This window comes from Symphodus melops (assembly GCF_947650265.1).
Source record: "Symphodus melops genome assembly, chromosome: 11".
NCBI lineage: Eukaryota > Metazoa > Chordata > Actinopteri > Labriformes > Labridae > Symphodus > Symphodus melops.
In genome coordinates, this window is record NC_136701.1 from 5,235,868 (window position 1) to 5,249,165 (window position 13,298).

At 39.4% G+C, this 13,298-nt stretch overlaps 2 protein-coding genes across 4 annotated transcripts in view; one reads left to right on the plus strand and one right to left on the minus strand.

Moving 5' to 3' along the window:
* Positions 1-8,618, minus strand: part of LOC306832002 (uncharacterized protein) — a 61,351-nt gene extending 52,733 nt beyond the window's left edge. Inside the window, exons 1-8 of one of the 2 annotated variants that reach the window (XM_079356357.1) lie at positions 8,349-8,616; positions 8,042-8,132; positions 7,642-7,934; positions 7,388-7,528; positions 6,818-6,939; positions 6,539-6,712; positions 6,327-6,416; positions 5,286-6,115 (exon numbers count right to left, since the gene is read on the minus strand). In XM_079356357.1, coding sequence (XP_079212483.1) covers positions 5,990-6,115; positions 6,327-6,416; positions 6,539-6,712; positions 6,818-6,939; positions 7,388-7,528; positions 7,642-7,934; positions 8,042-8,132; position 8,349 — 1,038 coding nt within the window. In that variant the 5' untranslated portion in view covers positions 8,350-8,616 and the 3' untranslated portion in view covers positions 5,286-5,989. Of the gene's footprint in view, positions 1-5,285; positions 6,116-6,281; positions 6,417-6,538; positions 6,713-6,817; positions 6,940-7,387; positions 7,529-7,641; positions 7,935-8,041; positions 8,133-8,348 lie in introns of those variants that run through there. The other variant, XM_079356358.1, reaches the window with a different exon arrangement.
* The window catches only part of opcml (opioid binding protein/cell adhesion molecule-like), a 361,495-nt gene that overhangs the window by 150,440 nt on the left and 197,757 nt on the right, over positions 1-13,298 (plus strand). The window contains exon 2 of one of the 2 annotated variants that reach the window (XM_079356360.1): positions 11,660-11,735. In XM_079356360.1, coding sequence (XP_079212486.1) covers positions 11,660-11,735 — 76 coding nt within the window. Of the gene's footprint in view, positions 1-11,012; positions 11,736-13,298 lie in introns of those variants that run through there. The other variant, XM_079356359.1, reaches the window with a different exon arrangement.

Below are 13,298 nucleotides of genomic sequence, written 5' to 3' on the forward strand. Positions count from 1 at the left end.
TTAATTTAAAAAACCATTAAGACGTGCACACAGTCAGGACTTGTGTTGCATCCCAGGCAGATATCATTTTAATTAAGTCTTATCTTTGCCCAATTTCTCCGGCAAAAGACATCATCATAATTCCTCAATAACAACCTGTGAACACACAGTGAACAGCGGTTTGGTGAACGTAGTGAGCTGCTCGGATGGTGTAATCACGGACCTCAGGCTTTTGTTGTGCCTTTTTATACTCTGTGTGGGGTTTTAATCAGGAGAGTTTGGCTGTTTAGCTGCTTCTGGTGGAGAAATGGGATATAAAGACAGGAGAGTGTTGATAATACATCGTATTGCCAATAACACCCCAGAGTCCTCTTTGTTGTGCTGATGTTTGTCTTAAACTGCTGCAACAACTAGAGAGTGGTCAAACACCTCCTGAAAGCTTCCGACCTAATGAAGACTGTACATAAAGAAAGGGAACAGCTGAATATAATCATGAAATGAATCGATAACAGAACAAGAAATGTCATAATTTTCTAAATGTTTTAGGGGAGGCAAAACATTAAGAGTAAAATAATCCACAATTTTAAGAAAAAAAATCCAGACAATGTCCATACACTTAGGTGTTGTGGCACTTTAAGATTGGCTGTCTTTTAAAACCAGACTTGCAACTAATATACCACTATAATATGCTGACACATGCACTGTCTAGACAACGAGTGCAGCTAACAGCATCACCCCTTTTTTCCCACAAACTCTGTGCATGCTGCAAAAGTGATGTAAATGGTAAAAATGTTGTTTCATTTAGAAAGTGTTTCCTTATCTGACTTCCTGTCCGTGTTGTTTTATTCGATCCAGCTTGATACATGCCTGCAGAGTACAACGTTGAAAAATGGACTTGAAGCTTATTTGATACATAACAGAGCGTAGTGGAGCTGCTGGCACGCTCAGGAGACACAATCATTGACTATAGTGGAAGCAAATGCACGACACACACAGAGTATGTAGAAATTGGGGGTCACCCACTGCATGGCACCTGGAAATTGTGTTCCCATTCAATGTGTATTTCAAGCGGTTGCTTCACTGTGCAGAGCAGAACGATGATCAACATTACCGTAGGCTGATGGGATCAACTGCTGTACAGGAGCAGCAGGATTGCAAACTCCACATGGTGAAAACAGATGGCACTAGAAAGGGCTACACAGCTGCACAGAAACCTCGCTGAACGCAATAGAAATCTGCACGCAGCAAGATGGTTCAAAATGTATATTCTCTGGGACCTCAAAAAAGAAAAAAGAAAAGACTGTTGTACATACTGGATTTTACAGTACCTGAATCACAGAGAATATGATATTTAGTCAAGATGATGGAAAATGTGCTTAAATTGAGCAAATATTGGTACAGTAAAACAAGTGTACGGTTTCATTATAGAGAGCAACAGCAGAGTGAAAGGTCCAAATGGAAAGTAGGGCTTTTATAATAATGCATTGACTTTGATTAATTCAACACAGAAATGATAATAGGTTGAAAAAAACATCTGCAAATTAATCCCACTCTGACATCATATTTAGCTGAACATAAAACTATGAACCCAAGATATACAGACTATCATTTTATCATTTTGTTTGTCCGAGTGAAAAATAACACCCCAGATTGTTCAATGAGAAACAGGAAGTGCATCGAGTCTAGAGCCGCAGTTTTTAACTGGTCAAGCCTCAGGACACACCACCGACTTTTTAGAGAAATCGCAACCTAAAGTTCAGATATTTTTCAACCAATGAGATTATTAACTTAAAAAGAAACTGTAGAAAAGCTTGTTTGTAATTATTTCATGTACTTTCTGTACCTGATTTTTTTTCCACGTTTACCTTTCGCAACCCGCAAACACACATCATGAACAGAGATGCAGGAACGCCCCAAACTGGAACATCAGGTGTTAAAATGGCGTGTGATCCGTGCCAGCAGACCTGTCCCGTTATGTAGGATTTCTTTGGCTTTCATAACTACATTTTTTATAAATGTAGTTATTTTTCTTTCAACATTCTACAAACTACACCTTTAAATCTGCAAGAGACATTCATCATCTTTATCGGCTAGTTTCAGTTTCAAGCACCAGACCAGTAATAAATCTTAAAAAGAGGTTGTGATACCCGAGCATAATTGAAGGGAAAAAATATTGAACGAGTTCAAATGTTCAAACATAAATACTGCAGAAAGAAATACTGTCTTCTTTTGAAAAAAAAAAACACACAACTTTGGATAATTCATCTTGCTCAAAATTCTGTTTTGGAGTGCATTTCTCTAATGGGAGAAAAGACTGATGAACACACAGCCGGAGTCAGACCTGAAAACACAAGCCGTCAGTGCTTTCAAACCTGCACAAACTTCTGACACCAGACGGGAACAATGCTGTGTGTCAATTATCAGGAATCTCTGCCAGCGGATGGCGTCTGAAGCTGTCAGTGCACTGTCATCTGTCGCCCCGCGTCCAATATCCTAACGGCATGCCAAATTGATGCTAAGGTAAAGAAATTATCTTGTTCAGTCCTCTCATGAGATTCAAAAGCTGTCATATTAATTCTGAGAGCTGCCGTTAGATCTGGAGCAAAGTGCCACTCTCGTCCCCAGTGGCCAAAGTCTGCTGCGTGCATACAGATGTGTGTCCGTGTGTGTGTGTGTTTGAGGGGAGAGAAATAGTGCAGGAGCATCACAGTAAACACAGTCAATGTGTTTTGGAGATTTTTAGGTGTGTATTAACTTCAGTGTTTTTCCTACAAGTTACTCTCTGTTGCTTTTCTCAAACCAAGAGTGTATTAGAATATTCTGCTTATCTTCCATAAAATGACCCCAAACCAAAGCACAACTTGAAGAACTCCAACAATCTGTAAGAAAGCTTAGAAATCATCCCAGATATTGTTACAGCCTTACAGTTTTTTTTTTTATAGAGGGATCTCATTTATGAAGTTTACATGAAGTTCTGTTTGGTAGCTTTTAATCAAATTATGCCAATACAGCCATTTGCAGCTAGAGTTGAATGGGGAAATTTCATTGAAAATAACTATTTCATGCCATTTCTCATTGCCAAGCAACCGGAGGAAACTGCAAACTTGTGCTTAATTTGTTTAGGCAGGTGCATCCTTCGAGTTCAAGAAAGTACAATAAATCTTTTAAGATCTAAATTGAAAATGTAGTGATTTAAGTATCTGGAAAAACTTCTTGATATTCATTTTGAATTGTCTGTCCCTACCCGTTAAGAGGCTGTTTAATAATGGATGCGTGGCACAGGGAAGGCCAGACAGATATCTGAGGGGAAAATCCCCATACATGGACTAACATGAAATATCTGTGAATGAGGTTACAAGATGTGGTAAAGATACAGATGCATATACCTGTTAATAACAAATAATCAGAACCACACAAAAAAAATGTAGCAGACACTTATTAAAGGACATTTTAGTAATTAACCACAGTGTAAGTCAAATGACTCGTCTGGTACGTGCATGCATTAGCAGAAATCTCCAATGAACCAACACAAAGAGGTGAAAACCAGTGACTGGATGAGATGAGGAGGTGCTAAGCAGACAGTTGACAGCACCAGTTTGTCACTGAAAAAGGCCATGTCTCTAATTATACATACCTAAAGCATTATTCATTCATAAGAAGGTAAATTAGCAATAAAGACCAGGGAATTAGAAAGGCTGTAGAAATAGGGGGCATCTGCTGCTAAGTCGGACTCTTTTCACGAGGCACTGAGTATTGACTCACCTTTTGAGTCTGCCCCAAGTGGCCATTTGTGGAATTGCATTTCGTGTGGCTTCATTTTTCAGCCTAGATGTTGTCGCCAGCTTCAGATCATAGACTGTATCCAGATTTATGCCATGCCTCATTCCTTTTGGGGCGGCAGTAGCTCAGTCTGTAGGGACTTGGGTTGGGAACCGGAGGGTCGCCGGTTTGGCACGCCGGTCCCGGCACAGGCCAAGTCCGGAGATTGGTTTGGTAGCTGGAGAGGTGAAAGTCCACTTCCTGAGCACTGTTTCGGTGCCCTTGAGCAAGACACTGAGCCCCAAAACAGCTTTGGAGTGCTCGCTGTGGGCAGCACCCTCACTCTGAGACCTCTCCATTAATGCATGTCACTAGGAGTGTGTATTTCAGCCTGTGTGTATGTTCATGTCCATTAAACAAAGTGTAAGCTGAAAGTATAAATTATTAGTATTATTAATACTATTATCCCTTTGTAATAAGCTGATGCTAAAATAACCCTGTGCCACAGCATTGATGTCACACTGCTTCCACTGACACAAACACTTTTATTTTTTGTTTTCCTGACAGTGAATTGAAGCCGACATAAAGTATATGGATGCTTTTTAAGCGGAGTGAACACAACATGATAATCGGCCTTATTTTGGGCTTGATTTCCCCCTTCCAACCAAAGTCAGCAAAGGCTTGACTATCTGACGTATCAAAAGATTATCGTGACATATTTTCCTGGAGGCTGAGATGTGTTAAGAGTGATTTTACCATCTGGTCAAATTTAAAATCTTGGATATTGAATGTGTTCAATATTAAACTATTATCTATGACCTTTTTCAAACGTACAAAACAGGGCCTGAAAATGGCGTACATCATTTGTAACGCAAAGTTTGTGCAGACTTGATGGTGCAATGTGCACGCTGGTAAGCAAACTCTGACCCAGGTGTACCTACATGCACATTTCAGAGGCACTGCGTAGTTGGCGGCAAAGACAGCAAGGTGATTTTTAGTTTTAATAAAGATGACTAAGCTGCAAGACCCGCTGAGACTCAGCGTGGTTTCACACATTTTGACTTCTCATTACTCAGAACAACTTCATCACCTGCAGGTATTTATTGTGGGAAAAAGTATTTTGGCTGCATGTGCACTGTCCAGTGCTAAAGTCAGGACAGGAGTCTCTGTAGATCTATGCGTGCCACAGCTCTTCTCACTTTAATCCTCTTTGTCTTTCAGCTTTGCAGCTCGTGCATTCTATCTTTTTGAACGCAGTGCAAAGCCAACACACGCTGACAAAAAGTGAATGCTGACCCCATGGATGGATTTGCTTCTGTCCGGCATCACTTTACTTCTCAACTCTAAGACTTTTCTCTCTTTCTAGTCTAATTGACACTAGAACTAAGACTTAAACATCTTCTCATCACACTTCCAACTTCGAATACCTTTGTACCTGTGCTGATCCTGTGAAACGTTGTATTACGTAGCAAAAATGTATTGAACACATGCCGAGCACTATTGTAACTTAATAACAAAAAGAGCAAGAAAGTTCCAATTCAATGTCATTATTATTATTGTTGTTTATTTTTTATTTCATCATTATAATATAACACACCTGTTGTGTGTTGACTCGGGTGGGAAACCGGAGTACCCGGTGAAAACCCGTACAACTAAAGCCTGGCTCTAATGGAAGGATAATTGTGTCATGGTTTGGTTTAGGTTATATTTCAGAGTTTTGAGTTCGGTTTTATTTATTCCCTAGTGTTTTTCCGTGTTACTGTGTTCCCCGCCTCTCTGGTTTTTCTCCTGTGTTGATTGTTTCCCTTGTATGCTTTAATGTTCCATAGTCTTGTGTTTATTTTAGTCTCTAGTCGGTTCATTGTCTATAGTCAGTTTGTCTTTTGTTGCCTGTTAGTGTGGTCATGTATTCTAAGCCTGTCGTTTTCATCTCCCTGCTCCCAGGATTATCCTTGTGTTTCTCCTTGTGGTTTTTGGATATTGTTTTATGAGTAAGTTTTTGCCTTTTGTTTAATAAATTTTGGTTTTCTGCACGTGGCTCCTCCTCCCCTGTGTTCCTGCTTTCTAAATTTAAAGTAATCCTGTTTTGTTTTTGTGACTACAAATTATATAGAGTTGATCCTAATTCTTGGGGTTTTGAGACTGATCATAGATCAAGACCAACATTAATTAAACCGAAATATCATTTGATGAATATGGCCCCTGATACTACTCGCCTACAAAATATTTGCTCCTTCAGATAGACATCTCCCTAAACATTCACCGGTAGTGGGAGCTTACCGTGCACCCTAAAGTTATAGAGGCAGGTGTGGTCAACGTTCCCCCAGTTGTTTTCGATCTGCAACTTCACATATCTGAAGACACCTTTGTCTGGATTCTGTTTGGGTTCAAAAGAGACAGGAAAAAAAAACAGTCAGGCAATTGAATTAGAGAAACACATGGAAGGAAAAATCAGCAGAGCTATGGAAGAGACTTTAAAGAACTTGCCATCTATATAGACATTGAATTTCCCTTGTGATCAATAAAGTATCTACATTATAAACATTCAAAATGCACAAGTATCAATGTATTGCTGAGATCATACTTACAGGTAGAGCAAAGGTTTGATGTGGATTTCTGTCTTGGTCATAAACCATTCTTCCTAAGAAGGTGCCTTCCTCGTCTGATTTCGTCATTCCCTAATGAAGAAAAAACAAACACAGATTAGCTATTTCTATTGTTTTGCAAGGTATGCATATCCAACATGTACATATGTTACACATACAGTATCTCTGATCGGGACAAAATAGATCTCACTTACATATATGGAAAACTCCCTCGGTGCACTTGCGATGTTTCCAGTGGGTGACTGGCTCTTCGTGATGTGGCCGAGAGTCACATGGGTGATGGACACTGTGTGGGACAGGGAGATGAATAAATGTCCTCGACCCCCTGAAAAAGGCCAGCATTCTCCTGGTTTCATCATTGAATGACTCTGAAAGATAAAATGTCAGTGTTAGTCAGTATTAGCTTCTAATGTTGACAGTGTAATTTCATATGACTGTTAAACCATCTATTAATGTGGCTGATTGATACTTACCTGGATCACTCCTCTCTGTTTATTGGATGAACACCACCAGTGAAATATTTTATCCCATACAAAGTTGACATTTGCTTGAGGCCAATAAGTATCTGTAGACAAATGCTTTGATGTACTGGCACCTAAACAAACACAAACCAAGAAAAAAAAAAGTAGACAGTTAGAAATCAACTTCCAAACGAGTTCCACAATGATGCTACAAAGTATGTTTGTTTTTAAATCGAATGGCAGCCATTTCCCTCTGAGGTCACACTCACATAGGTAAGCTCAAATGTGTAAAAATGATTAAGTGTTTTATCTTTAAGGTGATCGGGAAAAAAAACAAAAAACTGCCTCTCAAGAACAGTCGTCAATGTTGTGCATTGCCTTTGTACATCGCCTGTCGGCATTTACCATGTTCTGATCAGTCAGGAAGAAGTAATTTAATTAACATTAATCACATTCCCTATATTTATGTCTTGCAACCAGCGATATACCATTCTAAGGCTTCAACCATATTTGAGCTCTGAGGCAAAAATGTCAGGGGAAAATGGCTGCCACTTAGAAAGATGGTCGATGTAGATAACTTACCTTGCGATTCCAGCGCGAAGTTAGGCATCGTGTCTGCCAGAGGGAAAGACCTGTATATCCTCTCTTTAAGGGACTTTGATTCCTCTTTCATTTTTTTAAATTCTAATTGCCAGCTGTTGTCACCTTTGGTTCCTGAGTTTCCTGATGGATACAAAGCACAAATGTTAGAAACTTTTTTTTGATCATAGGGCCTTTTGCAAGGTTTTTCTAGTGTAATTGAAATGTTTGGATCAAATAGCTTGAAGGTTACTTACCAAAAGTTAGATGGAGCAGTAGCAGTAGCAGAACAACATTGATATACGTCCAAAATGAGCTGCTTAGTGCCTTTTGTAGACCATTGTACTTTGAGGACTTGATTGCCTTGGTCTCACTCGTTGTTTGTCCTAATTCGGTGGTCTGATCCTTAATCAATGTCCCTGTCCTCTGGTTGGCATCAATTAACACATCAGCCTGATTATTCATAGTGCTGTTGTTAGTGTGCTCTGTGAAGAGGAGGTCAGGGTTCACAGGAATGTTTTTAGGAAAGTGTTTCCTTTTCCGAAAGACCCTGCAAGACGAAACACAAATTAGGACTGACTGTTCAAAGTGTATATATGTAGTGAATTTAACCTATAATATGTACTAAACATGAACAGAAACACAAAAGATACATACCTAAACAGGGTTTCTTTGTAGCTAAGACATGGAGTTCCCTCTTCCGTGTAATAGCCTCCTTCTTGTAGACGAAGACTTCTCCTTAGCATCACTGAAAAAAGGAAAAAACACATGGAGTTAAAATCATGAGTTACAGTCCTATGTAGAAATGTTTACTCAGCAAATACATAAACATATATATATATATATATATATATATATATATATATATATAACTTGAATACTCAAAAATGTTTGATGTCAAACCCGAGGTCAAACAGGGATTTACAACAATATTTCAAGTACAAAGTTTGTGAATTTTACTTACTTTTTACTATTTTTTTCTTCTGTTGCTTGCGAAAAAAGAGTTTAAATCTTCGTAGAAAAGTTTTTCTTAATCCAATGTGTTGACGATCTGAATTGACTGACTGCAAATGTAAACACTGTGGTGCTGTTGTTCCTTCAATACAGGTGAATGCTGTTGTGAGAGACAGGGGTTCTATTCTTTGTTGATGTCATTTAGAATATGCTTTGATCCCATGCTTTGATCCCCTGTTGCTTAGCAATTAATTTCAAGAACAAAAACAAAGAATTTATATTGTTGCTAAGCAACCAATTCAAGAAATAACAACATTTCAGAATTGTTGTTTTCTATTAAGGATTTTTTAAATAATTTAGCATACATGAACATTGATTACTTAACCCTTTAACGCACAGCATGGGTCAAAAGTGACACGGCTGTGCATTTTTAAATTTTATCTGTCTTTGCCACATATATTAATTTCATTATTCAGTACTCCAGGTATTCCTCAATTAACTTGTTTTTGATCATCACAAAATTTTATTTTAATTTTTACTTTTTGAATAAAAAACATGTTTGCATCACTACGCCTCTAATGCACACCATGGGTCAAAAATACCCCGCATTTTTCTTCTAACTTGTGGAACTAGCCCGCAGAGCACCGCTGGAGCTGCATTTGTCAACAGAGCTGTCATTTATAGCATTTGATAACATGGTAGCCTCAAACAAATACTGAATACAAATCTTGAACCCCGATTCCAATAAAAAGTATTTGACATGTATGTGTCATTTTATAGTTGAACCATTTCGTTTAACATAGAGGGGCGGAGTTATTGACCTACACTGCAGGAAGCCAGCAGGGGGAGCTCTAAATCCTGTGCCTTCACTTTATGTGAGACACTGTGCTGTCCATTCTCTTAACAGTCAATAATTCAAATAGATTATCACCTGACTTGAATCGTATGGCAGAAACAGTCACATGGGTTAAAGTATAAAGAACAATAACGAAAGAGTTGGATTCAATTATTATGTTAAAGGTTTAATGCTGATCAGCTGCAGCACAATGCAGACCGAAGTCCTAACTCAATGCTGTGGCTGCTGAGGCAATAATGACCGCTCTCGCTCGCCATCACACTGAATGTTCAATGTGTATACACGTCTTTGAAACTGAAATACAAAGAGCTTTGCTGTATTCATCAAACACATTTACTTCGGCATATTTAACATTTCAGCGCAAGTCTAAAATGATTAAAGTGTTCCAGGTAATAAGAGTGATGAATCTTCACTTATGCTGCAGCTCACCTGAATAGATTCTCAAGTCCGGAGACCTTCATTGAAACTCTTTTTTTTTTTTTCTTAAATAAATCCCACAAAATCTTTTTTTTTTGTTTCTCCATGTGTCTGTGTCATGCAGAGGTTCAGATTCCTAATGAAGGATCATAAATATTTGATACGCTCTCTAAAATCATGTTCAAGGAGAATTTGTCACCAGGATCTCTCCCATCAATGGTCCACAGCATATCAACAAAGAGCTGCAGCACTTACTGAGATACAACCCTGCTGTTAAAGTTGATGTATTCAAACAGATTCCTGTGACATTTAATTCTTTGTTTTATTTTCTAACCTCCGGACCCCTGGGTGCTATTCTCCCTGTTTATTTTATGATAACCATCTCAATGTTTACAGTGCAGACAAACTGACGTGTTTGTGTAAAGGTAATATTGAAATTGTTTCAAGAGTGTGTGAATATGGGAGGCACTTAAAGCCAAGCAGTGATTTTATGCGGCCCATGTACAGAGGCTATGGTTCTTATCCATCTTATCTGTCGTGGGTTTGCATCTGACTTCTGACCTTTGCTGCCCTCTACCCTCCCAACATCTGGGGGCGGGGCAGAATTTCTCAAATATTGACCAGGATGTTTTCTTAGTTTGATAGTAAATGGATTGTTTCTTAAGTTAAGAAATGCTGAGTTAGTTTTTTAGACTCAGTCGTGTCATTGCTTACAAGTCGGTGTGCACTGTGGGATGAATGCATTTTGCCCCAAATGATCAGCAAATGAAGGGGGCGTGTCTTGACACCTGTCACTCATTTATAGAGCAGTAGAAGAAGATGCTACGCTGCAATTTGGAGATATAGTGTGTTTTATAACTGTTATAGGTTTGTTTGCTGCTTTAAGTTCCACGGAAATCTAAAAACAATCTGTTTTAGTTATTTCAAGTGGCATTTTCTTATTTTTATTGCAGGCTAAAAAAAAGGTAGACGGGCTTGCTCTCCCTGTCTATTTTATGAGGCTATGTGTTAAGACGCAGGAAGCAATGCAGCAGATCCATATATTTTAGGACATGTATTAAAACATACATGCACTTAAAATTAAAAGATTTAACAGTTTATTAAGGTTTTGTTTTCAATATATGTAAGCATGAGGCTTGTTTCTCACATTAGGCTATATACGTTTAAATAAACCAGCCGCTGGTCCCTGTAAATATGTTTGTAGGAAGAGGATTAAGGACACAATGGAGGTCCCTGGACCCCAGTTTGGGAGCCACACTGCAGGCTGCGCACCATATGGTCCTGATGGTACAGGCAAGAGATGCTACCTGGCGATTAAAAGAGAGAGGGGAGAGATAGAGACAGAGAGAGAGAGAGAGAGAGAGAGAGAGAGACACAGAGAGAGAGAGAGAGACACAGAGAGAGAGAGAGAGAGAGAGAGAGAGAGACACAGAGAGACAGAGAGAGAGAGAGAGAGAGAGAGTACTTGAGGAGCTGTAGCCTACTTAGGCAGAAAAAGATACTGAAGCGAATTCAGGCTTTCGCTCTGAGTACGCAGCTTTACAGAGTCTCAACCAGACGACGGAGAGAAAGGAGAACACGGAGGGAGAGAAAAAAACAAACAAACAAACAAACCCAAGGAGTCTTTGCTGATGCATCTCTGTGAGCGCATCCATTTCACGGCGATATAACAGTTTGAAGCGGAGGAGACGGAGCACATTTCAACGTGAAACGCTGCGCTTTTCTCTCCTCCTGAGTCAGTTTCCTAGAGCGGCTGCTTGTGCGCAAAGACACTTTTCATCTGTCGACACGGACAGTATTTCATAACAATCCTGTTTACTTGGACTTAAACCAGGTCGTCCGCACATCTAGTACGACATTCTGCATCTTATTTCTGGGCTGGAATTTGCGTTCCGCAGCTTAAGACGCAGAAAGGAATATCAAGTTTTCCTGGAAGTTGCGCAGCGACAGAGGAAAAAGAAGAAACATGGGATTTAGTGGTTATCTAGCGGTGCCTGGGAAATGCCTTGTCGTCCTCGGACTTAAATTGTTATTCCTTGTACCTGCAGGAGTTCCAGCCAGGAGCGGGGATTCTGTATTAAAGGACAACATCACCGTGAGACAGGGGGACAGCGCCGTGTTGAAGTAAGTCTCCAACTGTTTTTTTATTATTATTATTATTTCTAATAATTAAAGCTTTCATCTGCCTCTGTGCGCCATGGGGATTGACTCCTGCCTAACACGATGCAGCTAATCAAGTGCAGCGGTCCAGGAGTTACTAAAGGTCATCATAATGTGAAGAGAAGGCAGACGTGTGTTTTGTTTTTTGTTTTTTTAAATCACATGAATTCACGAGTGCTGATAGTTTCCTGCGTGCATGCCTTCTGCAAGTTGTGCTGGTGTAAAGCCGGTGTGCAGCCTCTCGTGCTCATTGCCCTTGAATGTTATTGATTCGCTTGGTTAATGTCTTGTTGAGGATGCACAGAGCTAAGATACTCACATTCAGCTTCGGGAGGGGTTGCTGTGTACGTATTGATCGGAGCGTGTGCTACAAATGCAATTATGACTTTCATTTTCGAGGCCGTGTTGTTTTCGTTACACTTGGTGAAATGTTTTGGAAGACGGGAGAGAGTGTGTCATTTCGGATCAGTTAACCCTTTGTGTGAATTCACTTATGTTTGGATGAATCTCCTATGTGCATGTCATGTTTTACACACTTCGTCTCAAATGTGTTCTAATCAGCAGCTTTAACTCAGTGCATTTATCACATGTCCCAGTGTTTTCTTATCTTCTCCCTCCTTGCTGTCCTTTTTAAGTGTGCCTGTTATCTGTATGTTCATCTCCCCTCTATTTACAACCACAGACAAAAAGTGTGTACTCATCACATACAGACACAAAGTAGTGTTTTAATTTACTGCACACTAATAGAAGCTGTCAACATGATAAAGCATCCTTACTTTAATATACATTTAGATACCTTTGACATGTCACTCAGGGTGAGGAGGTGCTAAAGCCCTTCCCACCTGGCAGTGGGTGAGAGGAAAGAAACACAATTGATCCTTGTCATCTGACAAGATGGGGACAAAAATTGGGTGTCAAATCACCCAATGCTGCTTGAATGCATTGCTTTTATAGATTGATTATTATTATTTTTTTTAAATCACATCAGCCATGGCTCGACAGGAATATCCCTAACTATCAGCTGGTAAGAACAACTTGGCCTGCTATTTTGAAGGACACAGTATGCATATTGGAATGGCAATAGTTCCCTCCCTGGTTGGTCCTGTCTTTAAGTCTGTGTGGGTTCTCGCTCATCCAGGTCATTGCTAATTTAAAGCTTGATCTGAAGGCAACTGGACTTGATAGAAGATTTTGAAGATGTCTTACCTCCACATTTTGGAGGAGAGGTAAAAAAAAAAAAAAAAGTCTTCAAGATCTTTAACCAAGTCCATTTGCCTATGGATCAAGCTTTGAAAGTGCCCTCTGTGTGTTAAAGTAATTGGTGGTGAAATGAGGCTGAAACAGTGAACACATTATGCACTACAGTGTAAAGCAGTTAAGGTAATAAGAATAATAAAAGCATTCTTTTAAATGAGCAAATAAATCAGTATGGACATATACAAAACAAGCATTAAAGACAGGTAGAAAAAAGGGAGTCGAAACGATGCAAGAAAGAACGAGTGTAAGATGCAATAATCACGTGAAAGT